General features: G+C 41.1%; 1 protein-coding gene across 5 annotated transcripts in view; it reads left to right on the forward strand.

Annotated features, from left to right (window-relative positions):
• KIF13B (kinesin family member 13B) overlaps positions 1 to 23,950 on the forward strand; it is a 193,459-nt gene that overhangs the window by 124,222 nt on the left and 45,287 nt on the right. For all 5 annotated transcript variants that reach the window (XM_059926821.1, XM_059926822.1, XM_059926826.1 and 2 more), the window contains exons 24-35: positions 892 to 1,024; positions 5,347 to 5,493; positions 6,121 to 6,150; positions 7,547 to 7,646; positions 8,252 to 8,378; positions 9,146 to 9,201; positions 10,772 to 10,896; positions 12,155 to 12,331; positions 14,796 to 14,888; positions 19,263 to 19,415; positions 20,173 to 20,250; positions 21,415 to 21,468. In XM_059926821.1, the coding sequence (XP_059782804.1) occupies positions 892 to 1,024; positions 5,347 to 5,493; positions 6,121 to 6,150; positions 7,547 to 7,646; positions 8,252 to 8,378; positions 9,146 to 9,201; positions 10,772 to 10,896; positions 12,155 to 12,331; positions 14,796 to 14,888; positions 19,263 to 19,415; positions 20,173 to 20,250; positions 21,415 to 21,468 (1,273 nt within the window). The remainder of the gene's footprint in view (positions 1 to 891; positions 1,025 to 5,346; positions 5,494 to 6,120; positions 6,151 to 7,546; positions 7,647 to 8,251; positions 8,379 to 9,145; positions 9,202 to 10,771; positions 10,897 to 12,154; positions 12,332 to 14,795; positions 14,889 to 19,262; positions 19,416 to 20,172; positions 20,251 to 21,414; positions 21,469 to 23,950) is intronic.

A 23,950-nucleotide genomic window follows, 5' to 3' on the forward strand; every position in this document is an offset into this window, starting at 1 on the left:
TCTTTAATTCTTCTAGGTCTTTGTTAATCATTTCTTGCATCTTCTCAATCTTTGCCTCCATTCTTATTCTGAGGTCCTGGATCATCTTCACTATCATTATTCTGAATTCTTTTTCTGGAAGGTTGCCTATCTCCACTTCATTTAGTTGTTTTTCTGGGGTTTTTTCTTGTTCCTTCATCTGGTACATAGCCCTCTGCCTTTTTTTCATCTTGTCTATCTTTCTGTAACTGTGGTTTTTGGTCCACAGGCTGCAGGATTGTAGTTTTTCTCACGTATTCTATCTTTAGGTCAAAGTTCTTTTCAAGTAGCATCAGTCATGGAAGGAGGAAGGCTTACATGTTGACCAGGATTTTAAACAGAAGAATTAAAAGGAAAAGACTGAAAGAGAATGTATTTGTACTGCATCTAATTATAAATGAGAACCAGATTTTCTTCTTTTTTGTATTTAGAAAGTCTTACCAAATACTAAATTAGACATGGGGATTTTTTTTCTTGATTCTCTTATTGACCTCAGCAGAGATACTTGTCAAGTCACGAAAAGCATACAGCACTACCTTTGTGTATGAAAAGATAATCACTGCAACTTACTTCTGTACTTCTGATAACGATGTTTAAATTTTTGAATAACCACTTTGAAATAGATTTGTAATTATCATACCTTTTTGAATGAAATAAAGACATCATTTTTAGTTCTGATGTTGTTTGTTGAACTTTGCTTTTAATTACATTTGCCAGTATGTATTTGTGTATTACTCATTGAACTACAGATAGTTCTACTGAGTTATTCTGTTTGGAGGTCATTTTCATTGTTAATTCTCATGTGTAGGATCCTAAGCTGCCTGTATTGAAATAGAAATGTATGATTTTCCAAGAACTTCAACTATTTCCTAGATGGAGCGAAGTCACCAGGAAAGTGGAATTCTGGGTTCAAATCTTGGAACAGAATGAGAATGGTGAATACTGCCCTGTAGAGGTAATTCCTGCAAAGGACGTGCCAACAGGTGGAATCTTCCAACTCCGGCAGGTAATGAAATTTTTAATGTTAACATTGAATTCTTTGGTGCCGTAAAGGTTAATATTGGATTCCTTTTAGCAGAAACATCAGGGATAATGAAATGTAGATTGGCCAAGACCATTTATTATATTAAAGTTTTCTCTCACTTCATGTGTGTTTTCTTTCATTTTCAAAAATAAAGCTGTTTATAGTATTTAAAACCAGCTTCTCAGTGGAGGATTACTGGGCTGAATGTCAATATTATGACATAGTATGAGTGTGTTTCGTGTTTGGTAATTGCAATCATTGTTGCTTTTGTTGTGGTCATCCATTTACAATGCTTGGTGTCAGTTTATCTCTTGTAAAAATAAAATACAGTGTGTGTGTGTGTGTAAAAAAAACAAAAACAAAAAAACCCCCAGCTTCTGTGAAGTTTAAGTAAGAAAAAGATAAGCTTCGGGGACTCCCCTGGTGGCACAGTGGGTAAGACTTGCGCTCCCAGTGCACAGGGGTTCCGGGTTCGATCCCTGGTCAAGGGAACTAGATCCCACACGCATGCCGCAGCTGAGAGTTCGCATGCCGCAACTAAGGAGCCCACGTGCTGCAACTAAGGAGCCCACCTGCTACAACTAAGACCCAGTGTGACCAAATAAATAAATATTTTTTTTAAAAAAAGAAAAAGATAAGCTTTAAAGTGACTTAGAATTGAATTGTAGGAAATAAAACAAACGTATCAAGCAGCATTAGAAAATTTATAAAGACAAGGAGAGGCCATGTGACATGGCAGAGAGAACAAGCACTTCAGAGTCTAACATTCTGGGGATTGGCTCTGGCTGTCCCATGGCCTAGCTGTATATCCGTGAGCAAGTTCAGTCACCTCCCGGAACCTTTCCTCAGGTGTAAAGTGGAGGGGGTGATAACACCAACTTTGTAGGGTTATTGTGAGGATTAGAGATACTGTATATGGAGCCCTGTGCTTGATACATGGGGGATGAGAAGTGTTTTTCCCTCTGATGCCCACCAGTTCTCTGCTTCTCTGCAGACACCAGCTGGGTGTCCTGTAATTCAATTCAGTTTGGACCCTAACTACCCGGAGCGACCATCACACTCCACAGGTTTAAGGGCCCGAACTTACCCAGGACTGCCCTCACTTCAGACGCCCGCTGCAAGTATCAGGGCCCCAGGCCACCCACATTTCTGTCCGACTTGGCTACAGTTGAGCGTTCCCGCAACTCTCAGGTTTCATAGTTTGCTGGAATGACTCACAAAACTCAGGAAAGCCCTTTACTTACTGTTACCAGTTTATTGTAAAAGATGCAACTCGGGAACAGCCAAATGGAAGAGCTGCATGGGGTAAGGTGTGGAGGAAGGGTGAGGAGCTTCCGTGTCCTCTCCGGGTGCACCACCTTCCCAGCACCTGATGTGTTCACCAGCCAGGAAGCTCTAACCTCATCGTTAGGAGGTTTTTATGGATGTTCCATTTCGTAGGCGTGGTGGATGACAGCATTGGCCTTTGGTGATCAACCCCATCTCCAGCCCCTTTTTTCTCTCTCCCTGAGGTTTTGGGGTAGGGCTGAAAGTTCCAACCTTCTGATCAAGGCTTGGTCTTCCTGGCGACCAGCCCCAATCCTGAAGCCACCTAGGAATCTGCCTAGAGTCGCCAAATGAAAAGTCACATCGTTAAAAGATGCACCTATCACCTTTATCATTAAGGAAATTCCAAGAGTTTTAGGAGCTCTGTGCCAGGAACTGAGGACAAAGACCAAATATCTTTTCTATCTTACTTAACATAGGACACGTTAAGTAAATGCAGCTAGGTAGATGTGAATACCTGCCAGAAACCAATACAGCAAAGACACGTGTGGGACTTGTCACTTAACCCCAGACAGATGTCATCTGTAGTATCTCTGCTGCAAATTAAAGATGAGAGAGAGTATCTTAATGGAATTTATATGTAAGACTTAGAAATACTTTTGTTTGCTATTCTTTACATGAAGTCAACATTTAGTAGAATATTATTGCCTGTGATAGTTTCCATACTTTAAAACAATAGTAAAATATTAGAATGGCTCAAGAAAATGAATGTTGAAATCATTCAAAGCAAAATATGAGAAAAGATTAAAGGAAAAAGAAAGTTTGCTTAAATAAGTTTCTGAATGTCTTAGGAGGAGGAAAATGATAAGCACTTGTTCTCTGACCCTAGCAAATGAATTTTAGCAAATCCATTCATGTATAGACAAGGCACTAAAAGCAAAAGGAAATTAGTTTAAATTATAGTGTGAGATATATACGTAAAATAGGATTCATATGGGTGTGAAGAACATCTTTTCCTGAACATCTGTTAAAACTATATATATCCTCTTTGGATGCCTTAGAAATTCTTCATCTCCCGGAAGGCAAGACCAGATAATTTTCTGTGGTTTAGTATAAATTGAATATTTAAGTGTTTTTCACACTTCTGGCCACCTTTACTAAAAGTGTTCAAAGATAACTTGGGTATATCAGGAAAGGCTTTTTTGAAGGATGTGCGTCTTGACCTGGGTGGTGAAAGAATCATGTTGGAAGGGTTCTTCATATATAAATGTCAGGAATAAAGATAGAGTGTGGAATTAGGTAAGTTTGGGTAGAAAGTATCAGTAACATGTAGGAAGAGCTAGAAAGAGTAACAGAAGAGGTTATAAAGGATTGGGGCAGCTAGTTCATGGAGGGCCTTGGATGGTAGGCTTATTAGAATTCAATACATTTCAAAATTGGAACCTATTGTTCTCCAACAGGAAAGTAGCAGAGGAGAACTGATTAGATTAACTGCATGCATTTGCTAGTTCTGTAGTTAAAAAATGGTCAAATATTGGCAGTTACAAGAAGTTCAGTCTAATAGTTTATGTATTCATAAAGCTGTTCAAAGCTTTTCTGTGAAACATTAAGCCATTCCTGGATCTTTTCCCTCCATTTTTCTCTCTCCTTATCCTGTATTCTCCCCCAAAGTATAGGTACTTCACCCTTAACACTTGGGCACGCATTCAGAATAGGTCACTTCCTGTCTCAGGCAAAGTAAAAACCAAAGGTAGCTAATTGAAATGACTAAACTATTTCAGACAATTAAAATGTTTTCTGAGTTACTCTTTGCACAAAATATCTGATGCATAGTCCTTGGAAAATATTAAATCAAAGACATCTGCAACCCATCTCTTTAAATCTAGCTTGATAGGATCAATCATTGCCTAAGCTGATTTTCCTGATGATACAAAGCTCTTGGGAATTAAAATCCAATGGAAGAGGGGAAAGGTAACTGACTTGAAATTACATGTTCAGATTCTGTTTTTCAAATTCTATTTTACATTCCTAAAATGTATAAACCAACTTTGAAGTCAGTGATTGGGGATACTGGGAATTTTCTTTTAAAAATTACTTCATTGTGAATATTCAAAGTCACATAGTGTTTATTGTGAAAACATGCTTAAAGAAGGAACAGTTTCTCTCTGATCAATTCTTCATTTTGCAACTCGGCTTAAAATTATTTTATTTTGGGATGAGAGCAGTGAATTCAGGATAGTGTAATCATTCTTATTATTCTGATTGCTTATTTTTTAAAGTGGATCATACTATATATACTGGCTTTGGTAATCTGCTTTTGTAAAAGAAGTCTAGTTAACATCTGTCACTGTACTCCTTTAACTTATATATCATGTATGTTTTTCTATAGCAATATTTTAATGACCATGTAAATATTTCATTAATATACTATAGTTTAAGCAGTTATCAATATTATACATTTAATTTGCTTCTAATTTTTTGTTATTCTTAACAATGCTGTAAGATTCTTTATGTACATATATGATTATTTACTTAAAACAGGTTCCTAGAAAGTTGAATTGCTGGGTCAAGGGATACTTATTTTTTAAGGCAAATTGCCCTGCAGAAAGCTTTACCGATTTATATTCCCACCAACAGTGTATGTAATTGCCTTTTTTGTAAACTTTGGACAATATTGTAAATTGCCTTTTTAAAAGATAATTGCTAGCTTAGTAAGTGAAAATAAAGGTGTTTCCTGCTTATTTTAATTTGCTTATTAGTAAGTGGAACATTTTATATTGTCTAGCCTTTTGCATTTCCTTTGTTAGATTGTTTTCTTTTAAAGTTTTTTTTTGGTTGGAAAAAATATCTAAGCCATATATTTGTTTCTGATTAGTTTTTGAATTTGTAATTTACTACTAAACATGTAAGATATGGTGAGATAACATCTCTATAAAGATAAATGCTTTTCTCAACATCAGCCTGTAGGGGTCTCTCTAAACCAAATTTTTGGGAATGAAACCGATTTTGAGAAACTCTTAAAATTGTCTGTGATACAGGGGCAGTCCCGGCGAGTCCAAGTGGAAGTGAAGTCTGTGCAGGAATCTGGGACTTTACCGCTGATGGAAGAATGTATATTGTCTGTTGGCATTGGATGTGTAAAAGTCAGGGCGCCCAGATCGCCCAAGACTCATGAAACCATCCATGTAAGTCTCTGTTGACAGACCCAGCCAGACAAGAGAGTCTTTTGCAACCTGTCAGGAAACTGCCTTCCACAAACAATTCTTTCAGTATTTTATTTCCCTGGATATCTTTTTTTCTTTGCTTTTCTTTCTTTCTTTTATTATTATTATTTTTTTAACTATTGCATTTGCGTGGAACCACTGCACCAGCTTGTTGGTTTTCCCTGGTACACGGCAAACTGAGGGTTAACACGTCTCAGCCTCCAGGAGCTCCTCAGTGCCTGCCGGTGATTACCGCCCTCCCCACCCCTCTGCAGAAACCCCCTGCTGGCTCATAAAGACTATTTGCCAGCAGGTGTTTGATTTCCCCTGGGGAGTGGGACTATAAACCCAGCAGGGAGAGTATTGTACTAGCTCCCCGAAAAGGTCAAATGAGTGTTCTTCACTTTCCTATGAGAAGCTCAAGGTTGCACTCCAACTCCCTGAAAACTGTAAAACCGAGAGTGAGGGTGAGCGTGGGAGGGAGATGAAAAAGCATATTCGTTAAATTAGAAAATACAAAGTGTGGGAAAAGATTCAAACTTGTTTAGCGTAGTCTGAGTCTTGGATAAATGATTGTTTCGGCTCTGCATAATGTATTTTTTCTTTTAGGAGGAAGAGGAGGACATGGACAGTTACCAGGTAATGAAGCAAGGGTTATCCTCGTCAGATAAGCTTGATTAAAGTACTCAATTACACATTCCTGAGCCTCGCCATACTGTTACTTAGTAACTGCACAATTAGTTTTGATTCAAATATTGCTTTGTCTCAAGTTAAAACAGAGAAGGGAACAATCATTTGTGACTGTTATCCTTTTCCAAACCTGGAGCTGCCCATCCAGCGCCCTGCAGATCCATTCTTCAGGGCCTCTTCCTTGCACTTTTTCTCTCATTTTTCCCTGGAAGAGCTGTCACAGACTTGGCTTCAGTCAAGCCAGGCCCCTTAGGTATTTTCCATACTTTAAGCCACGTCTCCTTTCCCTACTTCCTGGAGTCATACAGGTTTTGTTTTGTTTTTTGTCCCTCTCCCCCTCTTTCCCTAATCTCCTGCAAGATTGTGTTTACGTCTGATAAATTGTATTTTGTGAGTCTGGTTAGTCATCGTTTAGCACCGTCAGAGCTCTTTGGATCCTGATTATGTCAGCCAGCGCAGTCACCCTCCTGGTTTGGCTTCATTCTAATTGGATAAAAATGTCTGCTTTCCTATAAGTCGCTGATAAAAGTATTGAGGGTTAAATACAGAGTCCTGTGGCGCAGCCGTCGGGACTTCTTTCAAGCTGACGTTATTCCATTAATCACTATTCTTTGGATGTGATATTTCAGTCTTCTGTAATTTCTTCCAAGTAGATCCATTGCACATTTCTCCTTCTTGTCCACAAGAATGTCATGAGCTGTTTGGTTAAGTGCCTTAGTGAAATCCAGATACTCCCAATATGCTCAGCCTTCCACTGACCTACCCAGTCACGTAACTTTATTACAGAAGGAAATGAGGTAAGATGGGTGCACAGTCAGGTGTTGGCCGGTAGAGTTGTTAGTCTGTTGGTAACGTCCCGCCCACCACCCCCCAAAAAACCCACAGAAACTAGGGAGAGAAGCACTTACATGATTTGTAGATACTGGTGAAACATGTTGAAGGCTGTAGTTAAGAAATTTGAAGAGTTCTTCTGATGGTTCTAAGGGATATAAATTTGAGGATTATCGAGTAGTATTTGTGATTTTTATCCGGCAAAGAGACCTTGTAGAAGATCTTAGCTGCACGAGTGCTTGGAGTTCTACCCTTTGAGCCAATAGAAATAAAACTGGTTCTGGATTATCAGAGTGCCCTTTCAGAAATGGTGTTACTCTAGGACAGTAATGCTTTAATTTCTGAAAGTTTCTATTCTGAATAATGGTTGGAGTCAACTAGTAGTGGTAATAAAAATGCTAGGGTATAATACTTTACATTTCTGAAGCATATTAGAGTAAGGTAAGATAGAGTATTGGTTTCAGATATATTGTCTTGACATTATATTTACTATAATCCCCTTGTTTGCTTCTAGGATCGGGATTTAGAGAGACTACGTAGAAAATGGCTAAATGCATTAACAAAGCGTCAGGAGTACTTAGATCAACAACTGCAAAAGCTTGTCAGTAAACATGGTATGAAAAGCAACTTCTAATATCGCCGCCCCCCCCCCCCCCCCCCCCCCGCAAATCAGTGTGTTGCTAATTCCCATTTGCAGTTACATGAAATAAAAGTAGACAAACACATCAGTAGTGGGAATGGCGAGAACATAGGAATGGCGCTTATTGGTGTCACATCCTTTCAAAAGGACAGTTATCCAATTGTAAGGATGTCTTTGCATAGGTCTCGCTTCCCCCCCAACAAAGAGGAAATAGAGTATGTGCAGTAAACATTGTCCCTCAGAAATAACTAAAGGAAGATGCTAACATGTCTTGATTTCTGGTCCAGAGGCACTTGAGCCCTCTGCCTCTCCAAGAGATCATTCCTGTGCTGTTCCACCATAGGCCTTCCATGAACTGAAGACGGCCTCTCTGTGAGAGCACACCAGCCTCGCTAGCTTATAGTTAGTTTTTTATCGTGAGCTTTTTATCACGAATTAGGGAAGTAATAAGTTGCTAGTGAACCCCCCCTCAACCAATAGGTGGAATATAGGAACATCCTGTGGATAACGTAGGACAAAGCGTAAACAGCAGGCAAGAAGCGGGACACCTGTATTTGACCCTCATTCTTGATGTTCTAGATAAAACAGAGGACGATGCCGACCGGGAAGCTCAACTCCTCGAGATGAGGTTGACTCTGACTGAGGAGAGGAACGCGGTCATGGTCCCCTCGGCCGGCAGTGGGATTCCAGGGGCCCCGGCAGAATGGTATGGGTGCTGCCCTGCGTCTTCTGAAGTTCGCTGTGCTCGCGGAGCTGCCCGCTTTCTCTATGAGTGTTGCCTCTGCTTTGATTAATGGGTGACTTACCGTAGCGTGTGGGAAAAAAGGTGTTTTAATTAGAGGAGGTGTTAAATTATTTTCATGAGTTGGAATAACTGTGGCCTAAAACTGTTTTATTAAGTGATACTGTTTTTGGCCCAAGTAATTAAGATTTCTGAGAATCTAAATCAATATTTAGTACCATTGCACTTAGCATTTAAAAAAACAGTTAATATGTTAATTACTTGGGTCATTCCCTTAAAAGACTATTCAGTCATAATAAAATCGCGTCACCAGGTGTTTTTGATTTTGGTACTAGCTTAAACTGAACTGTCAGCAAATGTTCTCTGCCACTTTATAGAAATTAAAAATAGTAAATTAAGCCACATGGGGCCCTTAGGTATATAACTTTATAAGAAAGCACGTTTAAACAAGGGAGCTTCAACTTCAGTGATGAACAGGCATATGTGTTTTCTAAGACTAAGTTCTGATATCAGAGCATATGATTATTATACATGGAAGCACCAGAGAAAAGAAGCAGCAGTGACAGTTAAGTCTTTGTGGCATCTCTGATGTGAAATTATGGCTAACCCAGTACCCAGAATTATCATTGGTTGACCTGTAATTGCTCTGAATGTGTGAAGGCTGAGTCGTGAAGCACATGCCGCTGAGAAAGGCTGCTTTATTTGAGGTGCTGTTGTTCGTTATGTTCTAGGACGCCGGTTCCTGGGATGGAAACACACATTCCTGTTATATTCCTTGACTTAAATGGTAAGTTAAGAGGTGCCTTTCGAAGGCAGCTCTGACAAATTAGTGTCCAAGTAACACTTACATTCTAACAAAGTATGCAGTTAGGCAATTCTGTAAGCCTAAGGTTTGGGTCTGTTTTATGTGTGCCAAAGGACTCTAATCCTTGACAAAGAATGAATTTCCTGTAAGGATAGTATTTTTTTTAACAGTGATAGGTATGTCTCATCATGATGTGGTCTCACATTTCATTCTATAACCCATACTGCTCTGTGTGCTTTGTTCTCCCATCAATTTAGGATGGTAGTAATGTTTTCCACACTTAAGATATTTTCTTCTTTAATTCTCAGGAGGACTCCTCTCCAGAAAGGACTAGTAACTAGTGATGCTTATGTAGCATGTTTCTTTTATCTGGTGTCTTCTTAGCATTACCTAATGAATTTCTCACTTTATCTGTGAGTTCTTGTACCATTCATCCCTGCATTGCCTATTTTTTTTTTTAAATGTCATTTTTTTCCCCCTCATGTAAAATATTTTGGATGTGGCTACATTTTACATATATTCTGTCTGAGGAGGGAAATAAAAATGAAAAGGTAGATTAAAGAGCTAAAAATAAGTTTGAAAGTCAGCATTTAAATTCCAAAGACATCTGCAGAAGAACTGTGTATTAAAATGAACCATCCTAAATAGACAAGCTTGGATGTCCTCAGTGGTTTTCTTCTGCCCTGAAAGTGCGTTACAGCATCTCAGGTATTTAGCGTCCTGTGCTGCTTGGCTTACTTGGACCTGTGGGAGTTTTTCATATACACACGGAGTCAGAGAAGAACACTTAGCCACTTGCACCGTACGTCCACCCGTCGGGGTTTTAATGTATTGCCACAGCACTCCATCCTGCCTTGTTCTCTTGAGCCTTGGAGACTGAGGGCGACTCTGTCTTGTTCTTACCTGAGGTTCCTAGATAGGTGAGGGGTGTGTGTGTGTAGGAGGGTTAGAAAGTGGAAGAGAATAAGCTTCAAGAAGACCTATTAGTATGGATATTGCAAGACAGGAACAGCACCCTGTTCAGCCTATGCTCGTTCTTAGTCCACACAAGCCCATGTACTAGAAGAAATACTTTCGACGTTTACTTGCAAGCTTAAGATGCATAGGGAGTTGGGAGGGCCAGACTTGGAAATGAATAACCAAAGGGCCACAGGGCAGCCCTTCAGTTTCTTAACTGTCAGATGATTAGAATCACTCTCACTCTCATTTCTTCAGTGCACTAAAAGACAGGGAATTGGGGTTCTAATCCTATCATTAACATTTATGGGCTGACCTGGAGTAACCTCTTGGGTTTCTTGGCTTCGGTTGCCTTCCATGTAAAATAAGGCACGGAGGTAGGAGATTGGATTTAGGTAATTTCTGGAGGCGTTTTCCATCTCTAAGATCTGTGAACTGTTTAATGGTCGTCATCTGTGTGATGTAAGATTTCAGAGCCAAAAAGCAAATGAAATTTGAGGCAGGAGAATTCTGCTACTAAGCACATTGAAATTTAGCTGGTAGGGGTTATGCTTTAAAATGATCTCCATAGTTAATGGAACTTCTCTGCTTTTAGCTGATGATTTCAGCTCTCAGGATAATCTTGATGACCCAGAAGCTGGTGGATGGGATGCTACTCTGACTGGAGAAGAAGAGGACGAGTTCTTCGAACTGCAGATTGTCAGACAGCATGACGGAGAGGTAAATAAAGCACAGCTCGGGGAGACTGGATGAGAAGTAGTTTCTGTAACCTTTCCACGAGCCTTTGAAAACAGTCAGCAAGGTAATCATTTCAGCGCTTACGTTTCTCAAGAAATATAAATGAAAGCCTTTCAGTATGATTTCCAGAAAGAAGGGAACCACTTCCAGAAGGAGTAGACCAATCAGATCACATCCATTCACTGTTTTACTTCTTTTCCTGGTAAAGGATCTTTGTTAGTAATTCATAGTTCAGGTCAGCAGTGGTCTACTCTCTGGGGAAATGCTCCTGAGGTACATAGAGGTAAAATGGCACAGTGTTTGGGATTGACTTCGAAATGCTTTAGTAAAGACTTCTTAATGAGGGGGAAAAAGAATAGATGAAACCACATGATAATATTTGAATCTGAGTGATGGGTATACACTGGGGGCTTATTTTCTAATTTGGAGCATGTTGGAAAAATTATAAAACATATTAAGGAAGGAAAGCCGACGTGATACTTTGAAGGACACATCATCACATAGTGAGTGGTATTCTGAAGACGCAAAACTTGAACTGCGGTGCGTTCTGTAAAACAGTGGACCTGCACCCTTCTTTAATAAGTCAGTGCCATGAGTGACAAAGAAAGCCTGGGGAACCAGCCTAGATGAAAGTAGACTAAAAGAACAGGACAGCTAAATGCAGTTTGTGATCCTGGGTCAGAACAGTTGAAACATTTGAATGTGGACTCTGTATTATATAGTAGTATTGTATTGATGTTAAATTCCTGAAAATGATAATTGTCCTATGGCTAAGTTACAGGATGTCCTTGCTCTTAGAAGATACTTGCTGAAGTACTTAGGGATGCAGAGTTACCTGTCTATAACTTACTCTAAAGTGGTTCAGTAAAAAAAAACCCAAAAAACAACAGCAATACTGTGTGTGTTTGTGTGAGAGAGAGGGAAAAGGGCAAAATGTTAACAGGTGGTGAATCTACCTGAAAGAAATACAGGAGTTCATTGTACTAAATTTGCAACTTTTATGTTTGAGTATTTTTCAAAATAAATAAATTTTAGCTGCCGGCCAGGAACAGCCTGCTCTGTACTCCCCCGAGTAGGTGCCTGGGGCCACATCCTGGGATTCCCATGGTCTCCCAGGGCAGTTCTCTTAGCAGAACTGCACTCATTGACTGGCCTGTTCCACTTCAGCCCAAGCCAAGACGTTTCCTTGTGGGGGTTTGTGCGTTAGGAGGAGGGGGTGACTCTTCTGTCTTCTCTGCAGGTGAGAGCGGAAGCCTCCTGGGATTCCGCAGTGCACAGCTGCCCTCAGCTGAGTAAAGGCACACCTGCGGATGAGCGAGTGTTTCTCATCGTGCGGGTGACGGTCCAGCTCAGCCATCCGGCCGACATGCAGTTGGTATTACGCAAGCGCATTTGTGTCAGTGTTCACGGCCGGCAGGTGAGTCGTTGATCCTAGTCGAAGAAATGACTTTGGGTCAGACGCGAGGGCGGGGCTGTGGAAGGATTGCTCTGGCCTGCTGTCCCCCCAGGCTCTGTGAAGCGCTGAGCTTTTCTCTTCCAGGTGACTATTGCTGTCCTATAACCATGCTTGCTTCAATCCTGGAACCCGTCAGCCTGACTTCCTCCTAGACGACCCTGAATTGTTACCCTGAATCTTTGTTACTGCGGAGTCACAGCTCGCAGCCCTTCCTTTGGGTGCCATAGGGCCCTGTCAAGGCGAAGTTCGCTGTTTTTGTCTCTGACTTTTCATCTGGGTCTTACAAGATGAGAGCGTTCGCCGCAGATGAGCAGTGGCTTGTGCTGCTCACCCTTCGCTTTCCGTGCCTTTCTTTTCTTTCAGTCCTCTCTGCCGGCTCACTGATTGTGTATGTGGAGAGAGTACTCTGTCAAGCTTTGGGGTAAAAAGATGAATAAGAAATCATCTGCATCCTTAAAGAGCCAGTGTCCACTGGCCTATGAGTGTGTAAGCAGACGACTCTCTTCTACTGTGGTAGTGCAGCTCAGAGGGTGAGAGCGCAGTCAGGGAAGGCTTCAAAGAGGAGGGGGCACGTGAGCTGCTCTGTTGCAGGCAGGGGTGGTTGGCAGGCAGAGGGGTCGCTGGCTGTTTCCCCGAGAGGAGGAAATATCCGTGCAGAGGTGGTGACGAAGGAAAGGGCGTGGCAGCTTGGAGACCGTGAGAAGCAGAGTGTGACGGGGTGTGCCGCAGAGGCCACGGCTGTGGCCATCAACACAGTTGCAGCTAGATTATGAAGGACCTTGTGCCGTATGAACTGGTTTAGTAGAAAACTTCTAGATAAGAACATAAAGGATTTCTGCTGTTGGTTCTGCAATGATACGATTTGGGAGGTTGGTTCTAGGGATTCTTCTCAATACACTGGCTAAAACCAGGACAGATGAAAATAAATCTTTTCATTTAGAAGAGTACAGTCATGGTTGACAGAGTCCTGGATGTAATCTCCACCCCTAAAAATTAATCTTTAGTTCTAAATGTCACACTGATATCAATCTTTGAATGAAGACCGGCAGTGATGCTGTTAAAATTGCAGCTCTTTAGCTTGGCGATCCAGCATCAGTACATACAGGTCATGGGGTAGCTGTAGATGTATATGCCGTGTCTCCCATTCACTCTTTGCTTGGTCTCCCTTTTCTCGGAAGTCTTTTTTTTTTTCTTTTTAATAAATTTATTTATTTTATTTATTTATTTTTGGCTGCATTGGGTCTTCGTTGCTGCATGCAGGCTTTCTCTAGTTGCAGTGAGCGGGGGCTACTCTTGGTTGCCGTGCGTGGGCTTCTCATTGCGGTGGCTTCTCTTGTTGTGGAGCACGGGCTCTAGGCTCACGGGCTTCAGTAGTTGTGGCTTGCGGGCTCTAGAGTGCAGGCTCAGTAGTTGTGGCGCACGGGCTTCTTTGCTCCGCAACATGTGGGATCTTCCCGGACCAGGGCTCGAATCATGTCCCCTGCATTGGTAAGCAGATTCCTAACCACTGCACCACCTTGTAAGGCTGGAGTCAAGAGTGAAGGGAAGAAATAAATGCATTCTAAGAGGCTCTTGCATTCTAAGAGGCTAAAATCTTTTAAAAAGTTAACTAAAGATCACCGAATTATTATTAAGTTTGTGAAAATATGTACTTCTGAGACCAAACAGCTTTTTTCCTATTGTGTTTGGGGGTTTTTACCTATTTCCTACTTGGCTTTTGCATGAGGGAAAAAGGTTCAGTGTCAGTTTAATATTCTCTCTTCCTCTTCTCTTTATTCACCAATTATATTCTGCCCTCATCCCTGAGCTCTTCAACCTCTACAGGATGTTCGGTCTTAGCAGCATCTTCAAATGAGTCATCTGTGCATTAATTCAACAGTTCAATTCTTAACCGTGCAAAGAGCGCAGTCAGCATAAACAATGACCATGCACTCTTAAACCATTCTTCATAACGATCCTGCTTTGGTCAAGAATTAATGCCTGAACTTGTCAATATTCATAGTGCAAGATGTCCATCGTGCTGGAAAGGAAAAAAAAAAAAAAAAAAAAAGGAAAGGGGTCACCAGCCCTTCCTTACATCTTCGTTAGAAGGTCATTTTATCTTGTAGAAGTCAACAGTCTTATTTCTGTAGCCTTTAAGCAGAGTTGAACCAGCTGCCTAGTGTGGTTCCAGAGTTTAGGGTTTGTCCTTTTCATATATTCGGTATGGGACCTGTCACGTGGCAGGCATCATATAAATTGGTTTGGGGCACTAAGACAAAGTTGAGGAACTTACATGTAGTGATTTGGATTCTGACTTACATTGGAAGTATGTTCTTTTCGTTTTTGGTTAGAGTGAATGTGGTGTCGTTTATGCTGTCTCTTTGTTAATGAAAACTCAGTTTTTGAGGTGGGAAACTATATCTTCTATTTTGTTTTTCTCTAGGGTTTTGCTCAGAGTCTCCTAAAAAAGATGTCACATCGAAGTTCTATTCCAGGCTGTGGAGTGACCTTTGAAATTGTCTCCAATATTCCAGAGGTGAAGGATCATATGAAATTTGAATTTACTAAAAATAAACATGTAGAAAGAGCTAACTCCCTGAAAAGTCACCTACCCAAGAAATGTGTGTTAAATGAAAATGTATGTTTAGGAAAATGCTATAGATTTGTAGAGGAATTTCCTAATCTTAATTTGATTCAGAGTAAAATGTACTTGTGTGGCTTTAAAGGTTTTGGTTTTAGTATTTTGTTAAAGAAGAATCTTTTGAAAAGCAAATCAACACCTTTTTACCCACAGAAGAGGGTATAACCCTTGAAGGAAGGCAACACAGCATAACATAGAGTTTCAGGGTTTCATTTTGGAATGAAACAGAAATCTTGTTTCTGTCACCTCTCAGTGACGTGAACTTGGGTAAGTTACTTTGAGCCTAAATTTTTTCATTTATCAAATTGGGTTAGTGATACCTTCTGTACAGGGTTGTTTTTAAGGATTAAATGAGACAATATACACAAATTGTGTACATGCTAAACAATAAATTGTAATTTCTATTATTATTATAGTTACTATTATTATTTCTCTTTCTGAGCTAATTCAGATATGCACAGGAATCAAACAGAGCTGAAAATACCCCTGACAGGAGCTTGCTAGAGGATGTAGTTTATATATGCTTCCTAGTACTTAATTCCTGATTTAGACAGATTTATTCACTTGGTTATTGGCATAGCTAGTAACGAGGCCTTCCTTACAGGAGTAGGAGAAGTGAGGGGTCTAAGAAAAGGACCCGACGAAAAAGACAAGAGTGGTTCCTTCTGCCACATTGACTACCCAGAATCGGGGAGTGAGTGGGGAGGTCCAGGCTGTGCTGCCCTTGGGGGTGGAAAATGGGAATGGGACCCTGGGGCGAGCACTCCCTCCTAAGCACACCATCCATGGTGCCTTCATTCTCTTGATTCAAGGGCTCAGTGCTTGTTGATTGATTCTGTTGATTATTTGAACAATAGATGGACAATATATATTTTAAGACAGATCAGGTTTTGGAAGAGTGAAAAGATTGCACAGTACTTAGGCTTTGTTTTAGAGTTCTTATATCACAGAACACTTTTCCTCTCAAATAATGTCAAGTAGTGACTCATTCTTTCCTGGACCTTCAAAGTATTAGGCTTACATAGCACATATTAACTGTTTATTTAATTTGGAGCCTGCTGACCATTTAAAAATTGAGCCCCTTTTCGAGTTAGACAAGCTGCAAAATCTTGGATCTGGAATATATTACTCTTTGTATACTTATATGTGGGGCTAGAGATTTACTGTTTATTCTCTGTATCTGAGTGTTTTCTCTTTTTTCCAGTTGTTTCAGATCTTAACTCTATAAAACGGTTTGAATGCAGTTGAGAAACAGTGACACTTGCAGTGAACTATCTTCAGTTTTTCCTTTTCTCCCATCATCTTTCTTCTCTTCTCTCCTCATTTGTAGTTTTTTTTTTAAATTTTATTTTTGGCTGTGTTGGGTCTTCATTGCTGAGCGTGGGCTTTCTCTAGTTGTGGCGAGCGGGGGCTACTCTTCGTTGCGGTGCACAGGCTTCTCATTGCGGTGGCTTCTCTGTTGTGGAGCATGGGCTTTTGGTGCGTGGGCTTCAGTAGTTGTGGCACGTGGGCTCAGTAGTTGTGGCTCGCAGGCTCTAGAGTGCAGGCTCAGTAGTTGTGGTGCACGGGCTTAGATGCTCCGCGGCATGTGGGATCTTCCTGGACCAGGGCTCGAACCTGTGTCCCCTGCATTGGCAGGCGGATTCTTAACTACTGCACAACCAGGGAAGGTCCCCCATTTGTAGTTTTCTTATCTTCTTTAACAGTGCTTTTATTCTTCAGGTGATACGGTTTTTCAAAGGGCGGAAATGTGGGGAAATCAGCAGAAAGATAAACATATAGCCTCACGTGATGGGGCTACCTGTTAATGATTAGCTAAACGTCTAAGTGGGGAAGTGTTAGGGTCACATTGTCAAATCCTGATGATGAAGAAAAAGGAGAAGTGAGATTTAAAGTTTATAGTGTAAGGACTACACTAGTTTATTTTTTATTTCAAAATAAAATAAAAAGCTTCTTAAAAGCTAGAATTCGTCATGAAAAAGCCTGGAAAAGTTCTGTGTTCCATATTACAGAAGCTTTGAGGGCTTGGTAGCAAAAAGAAGTGGTCATAGACCAGAGAGCAACAAGAGATGGTTTCGCCTTTCTTCCTTTTTTTTTTTTTTTTTTTTTTTAAAGCAACTAGAATGCTTTCATTGCTAATGGGAGTGTAAAATGATACAACCACTGGCAGTTGATCATAAAGTTAAATAGACACCTGTGCTGTGACCCAGTAATTCTACTTCTAGGTCCTTACCCAAGAGAAATGAAAGCATATATCCATAAAGATCTGCACAGGAATATTCAAAGCAGCTTAATTCAAAATAACCTAAAACTGGAAACAACCCAAACATCCATCAACAGACGAATGGATAAATAAATTGTGGCATATCCATACTGTGGAATATTACTCAGCCATACAAAGAAATGAACTATGTGAACGAATCTCTAAATCACTATGCTAAGTGAAAAGCCAGGTGCCAAAGGGTGTCATTCCATTTATGTGAACTTCTAAAACAGATGAACTAATCTGTGGTGAAAGAAACGATCTTGCCTTGGGGGAAGGGTAGGGGTCGAACTTTCTGAGGAAATGGAAATGTTTTATTTCTTGATAAGAGATGGAAATGTTTTATATCTTGTGTGGATAACGTGGATATATAATATATACATTTCTTTAAAACTCAGGTATCCTCTTTCTTAGAAAATCAGGATAATGTCTGTTCCCTTCAGATACCATAAAGTATTCCATGTCCAGTGGTAAAAAGCATACTCTATCAGGAGTCAGGAGACCTAATTCTAGTCTCGCTTATTTTGCTAATTATGCGACCTTCCTCTTTCCTCATTTGTAAAATGAGGACGATTCCTGGGCCCAAACGAATTACTGTAGGAGACAAAAGTTTTGTGAACTTAAGCTGTCTTCTGAATTTTTCCATATTTTCTCCGTTGTAAGGCTTATGTAAATTTTTTTAAAATAAATTTATTTATTTTATTGATTTATTTTTGGCTGCATTGGGTCTTCGTTGCTGCACGCGGGCTTTCTCTAGTTGCGGCGAGCAGGGGCTACTCTTGATTGCAGTGTGCGGGCTTCTTGTTGCGGTGGCTTGCTTCTCTTGTTGTGGAGCATGGGTTCTAGGCGCACGGGCTTCAGTAGTTATGGCACGTGGGCTCAGTAGTTGTGGCTCGCGGGCTCTAGAGTGCAGACTCAGTAGTTGTGGTGCACGGGCTTAGTTGCTCTGCGGCATGTGGGATCTTCCTGGACCAGGGCTCGAACCCGTGTCCCCTGCGTTGGCGGGCAGGTTCTTAACCACTGCGCCACAAGGGAAGCCCATAAGGCTTATGTAAATTTTAAAAAATATTTTTGAAGTCAGAATGTGTCTCATAATTGATGATATCTTAAAGTTAATTGGCAGAGTTTTTTTCCCTCCTTAGTGGTATATAAGATGTCTTTTCTTAAAGTCGATGGCATCTTAAGATGCAGTGGCATGCGGATATATATTTTGTAGTCGTTGACGTTACTATAACAAACTCACCAGTAAGAAAAGTATCTGATTTTTCCTGAGAAGAGTACTTTGTTATGAGCCACATGAGCTTGAGATACCTGACTGAATTAACAAAGTCCCTCCCTGACTTGCAAACGTCCCATGTATATGCCTGGACCAGTTGTGTCCAGGGAGCTGGGCGAGTGAGAATTTGCTTGCTTACTTCTCTTCTTGGTCAGCTTCCAGCCTTTGGCCTCTGCCACTGCAGAGTTAGGGATTGAGACCACACTTGGAATATGTAGTCTGTAGGAGGCTGCTTAGCAAAAGGGTTGGAACCCAGCCCTCCTTTCCACTCTTAGCCTCCATACCTGTGTCTGTCTCCTGCGGGGGTTGTTTGGATCCCACACGTATCCAGCTGTTACCCCAGCTCCTCAGTCCTCCCTCTGGCCCCCCAAGATATGTTCAGGAAGTACTATTGTGGTTAGATTTCCAGCTAGCCCACCAAATCCTTTCTAACCAGGAATGTCTTTGTTTGCAATGGAAATGTAGGAGAGAACAGTTTTGTTGAAAATGTGCTGTGTTTCAGCTGCTCTGTGTTTAACCAGCCTTTCACGTGAACCTAACCACCATTTATACCATGATTTCTGTGGGAAAATGCATTTTGAGTTCCAAAAGCTGACTTTAAAATGGAATTTGGAATACATCCCATTTGTTCGTTCAGTACTCTTGTGTGTATTTGTATAGATCAGGAAGCTTTTGTAACATTTTCTTCTGCAAGGTACTTAATTTTAATACACAATTTTCCATTCTCCAGGATGCCCAGGGAGTAGAGGAACGAGAAGCATTAGCAAGAATGGCAGCTAATGTTGAAAACACGGCTTCTGCTGACTCGGAGGCGTATATTGAGAAATACCTCAGGAGTGTGCTGGCAGTGGAGAACCTTCTCACGTTGGATCGTCTTCGCCAGGTCAGCCGACAGAGCTGGTGGCCGTGGTGCCAGCCCAGCCTGACTCTGGGTTTGACTTTCCACAAGTCAAACAGTATTGTTACATCTAAACTTTTGAAGCCTCTAAGTGGAGCATATTAATTTAGATTAAACTTGCTGGGTAAGTCTTTGAAGATACAGAAACTACTGGAAAGTTACTTTTTCCAAGACCCTAAATGGTATCTGGTTGCCTGGAAGTAGTGGAAGAGAATATGTAACTCTTGGTGGCTAAGGAAGTAGTTTAGAAATCCCTTGATACTGGGTCATAATGTCGCAGAAGGTAGAGTGCTGTGTCCTGCTTTGCCTCCACAGCCTCGGAGTGGATCTCTAGAAGGGAAAACAGAAGTGCCAGCTGTAAACCTAAGCCTCAGAGAAACGCTGAACTCCGTTTTATGTGGCAGTGTTGAGACTTTGTGTTTTTTTTTACCAAAAATACTAATGAAAAATAAAAGTGAATGGTCTGCTTTTAATAATCTTTCTCTTGGGACTGACTTCTGGCCAGCTTCAAGGGGGCCATCAGTAGATAGAGAAAAGAATGACCCAGGTAACGTGTCAGCTGTTTCATTAACTTTGAGTATTCCACAGTGATGGTAATTGAGTCATTCCGTCGTGTGAAGTAACAGCCGTCGTTTAAAGAACTGGGAATGTGCCCATAGCTCAGAGCCTGCTTTAAGATACTGTTACTTTGGAAGTGTGTCTCTCATGTGTATTTTTCGTCTGTATTTTCTCTGACTGACAGGAAGTTGCAGTGAAGGAACAGTTGACGGGAAAAGGCAAGCTGAATAGGAGGAGTATTAGCTCTCCAAATGTGAACAGAGTGAGTACATGGGACCCCATTCTGTGCTCTGCTTTCGCTCCTCCTCTTTCCTTGGATAACTCCTTCCCATCCTTTGAATCTCATCTCGGATATCATTTCCTTCTATGAACTGATTTAAGTGTCCCCATTCTCTACCCTGAAGCATCGGTGCACCCCTCTGTCACTGCCCTTCCTAATTTTACAGGGAAGGTACCCATGTGAGTCCCTCTGTAATGTTTCTCATTTATCTTCATGTCGCCAGTGCCTGACACAGTGACTCTGTTAGGTGAGTGTTTGTTGTACTAAAGCAAAACTAGCCGAGTGCCTAGGGAAACTGAATTTTCTAGGCCAAACTGAATTACTTATAAATTGAGGAGAAGTCCGGACTAGGTTTATAAACTGTGATTTATCTCTCTTTCCTTACTTTTGATAAAGATATGAATATGAGAGATAGTACACCTTTGTCTGAACTTGATACCCAGAAAAACCATGGTACAAGCATTGAAATAAAGAGCAACTGACCCTTAGCCTTGGTGTTGGAGAGGTCCCAGTGAGAGGCAGGATGGGTCTCAGGCTGGAGGGCACGTGTGGCCCCGCGAGACTGAGTGACGTCACTGATGATCTCAGATGGAAAGATTGGGAACATTCTCAGGCAGTAAAAAATACCACTTTAACTCAGCGTAAACATCTTCTCACTCCTTCAGAAAATGATCTACTAAAATGCACTGGTATGTGCAGAGATTTGGTATTTAGAATCCTATGGTTTAAAATAAATAGTCTGCGTGTATACATTTGCTACAATACCCAGAGAAAAGAGTCGTCCGATTAGGACAGGGTAAGGTAACCAGTAACCTGGCATCCTTTAAATAGAAGGGGATAAACAAATGAAGTGTCTCTTACTTGGGCCCAGCCAGCTGTTGCCTCAGTGTACGCTGGATATCTTATGTTATACAAACCTCCCATCTTAAAAATGTTAATCAATTCGATTTAAAAAAAAAAAACTGCACCTGACAGTGTCCCAGAGGCCACTAGTCTAGTTTGTAACTTTGGTCTTGACAGCCTCTCTGATACCATCCAACTTCAACATTCTGTTGATTCGGTTTTCAAAGTCTTGTATTTCCAGGACCATAGATCTATGTACTTTTGCACATGAAGGACTAATCCCCCTCTTTATTTCTTTTTTAGCTGTCTGGCAGCCGACAGGATCTTATTCCATCCTACAGTCTAGGTAGCAACAAGGTGAGTGTTTGTAACTATTTTCTATCAGTCTTAAACCCGTTTCCCATTCCAGCTTTCCTCTTCTCAAATATCACACGCTAGTTTTGCATGCCAAATTTTCTCCCAGTTTTCTATACTGTGTGAAACTTATTGGAGAGCGTTGAGTTCATTTCTTGTTATCTGCCAGTTAAAATAATGTTACCGAGACCTTATTATTACTCTACTTTCTAAGGGTTAAAAAACAATTCAGTTGCTTAAGTTCTTCTGTTGAAAATATTCTTCCTGTTTGTGTTGGAAAAGGAACTTCATGTCAGATTTTGAATAGTAAAATATTGATGAAATGACTGAAAATATATGAGGAGTAAGATTATGTCTAAAAGTTAATATTATTTGTTAGAAGAAAGAAAAATAAGCGAACAGCAATTTTGTTAGCTGGAATGTATTTACTTGCCTGTTAATATAGCTTTCCCCAATATAACAGAGTTTTAAGCATAGACAATTCATTATCATGTGCTTAAAGGGCTCACACTTGAAATTGTGACTGGATGTCACGTGACGCAGTTTTGTGCCTGCCGTTCTTTGAGGGACCTCGTTAGATGTTGGTGCTGCCAGCTGCAGGCAGTGTGCTCTGTGTCGATATCTTCACCCTTGAGGAGGCCAGAGGTGTCGTATGAAATGGTCTGACACGAGGCAGTTGTGTCAGAGTGAAAGAAGATACAGGTACAGATAAAAGAAGATTGGCCGTTTAATCATTATCAAAGCTGAGTGGTATTCATTACACTATTCTTATACTATTCTTTCTATTCTTGTTAAATATTCTACAATCTGTCTTTGTATAGGTTTGAAATTTTCCTTATAAGAACTTCAGAAAAAGACAATGACGTTGATGAACGATTAGACTCATTTTTAAGATCTAGGCTACTAGGAGTTTACCTGAAGTAATACATAAATATGTATGTATGTGTATATATCCTACTATTTCAGGCAAACTACCAGTAATCTAAATCTTAAAAATATATATCTCAGTGTTTATAGGCAAATAAATTGCTCTCCAGCTCATCAATTCACTGACCACCTACCACGCGTCTGAAAGTGTGCTGAGGTTTAGTAGTCTTTGATACGGGTCCACTGACAGGTGTGATGAGCTCTCGATAATCATAGCATGGTTGTGATTAGCTAAACAAAGCAGAGTTTTTGGAAAATTGTGTCATTATTAATTATAAATAACTCAAGTATTTTAAGGATAATATAAGAAAAAACGATGACTTTCTGTGTTTTTTTTGAAATCCATCTAACCCAAATCCTCTATCATAAATTCCTTGAAAAAAGTAGCCAAAATTTCTTCAGCTTTTCTCTCTCACCCTAGTTTCCTTATGTTTAAATGAAGAAAATAATAGAAAACAGTAGTATCTGCTTGAAAAAGAATTATTGTTTCATCTACACCAAATAAACAGAATAGAGGAACACAGATGCTGTAATAGAAGTATGCCTAGGTAGAGTAGGAGCCCAGAGGAGGGAGTGGGCACTTTTATAGGTATTATTCAGGGACCGAGAGAGGCTGCGGAGAGGGGGAACCCTCCCCCCCCCCCAATAAGCTTAATGCTGAAAGGGGATAAGGTCCACCCAAGGCAGGGAAGGGGTTGAAGCAAGAGTGTGAACAGAAGTGTGGAAGGAGGAAGGAGCATGAGTAAAGCAGAGAGGGTGTAGTGTGGGGGTAGAGCCCAGAGAAAGGGGCCTTATTTCAGAAGTTCCTATATGATGTGCCTAGGAGTAGCGGGGGAGCTGGGTCACTTGAAGGGGTATTTTTAAACAGTCCACCTAAACCCCACTCATGTTCCTGGCTGTGGTGTGTAAAATTACATTAGAAAACTGTATATAGTAGAAATATGTACAGTTACCAGTGCACAAGTGAGGGTGGGGAGAGCAGGTGGGGTAGAGGTCTCAGCAGTGGGGAGGGGGAGGGAGAGATTCAGGACATGCTCAGGAGATGGAAGCTGTAGAACTCGGCCGACATGAAGAACAAGGTGGAGCCAAGGAGAGACAGGATGACGTGGGCTCTGGGTGACAGTGCAGGGAGGTGAATGTTGCAGGGGCAGGTTTGGGGAAGAAAATGATTGAGGTCAATTTTGGACAAAAGGTTATGTCTGCCAGTTCAGGGGTCTGGAAGCCTGAGCTGAAGACAGACTGGGGAGCTCAGGGCCTGGCTGGAACAGCGTGAGGGATTTGAGCACAGAGGCGAGGCTGTGCGGGCGTGATGGTGAGACTTACAGGCCTGCGCAGGAGGGGAAGCCGGCCAGGGCGACGACGGGCCGGAGTCCTCAAAGAGGAGAGGAGGCGCAGGAGGGCGGCTTGGAAACTGGTGCTGGAGAAAGACGGCTTAGGGACTCCTTCCAGACTCCTCAGAGACCGAAATGAGGACTGAAAAGGCTATTTTGGGTGTGAGAGTGAAGAGTTTATTGGAGGCCTTTCCCAGGGCAGGCTCTTCTGTGGAGGACTGGGGAGA

The sequence above is a fragment of the Balaenoptera ricei genome, chromosome 6, assembly GCF_028023285.1.
Source record: "Balaenoptera ricei isolate mBalRic1 chromosome 6, mBalRic1.hap2, whole genome shotgun sequence".
In the NCBI taxonomy this organism is placed as follows: Eukaryota; Metazoa; Chordata; class Mammalia; order Artiodactyla; family Balaenopteridae; genus Balaenoptera; species Balaenoptera ricei.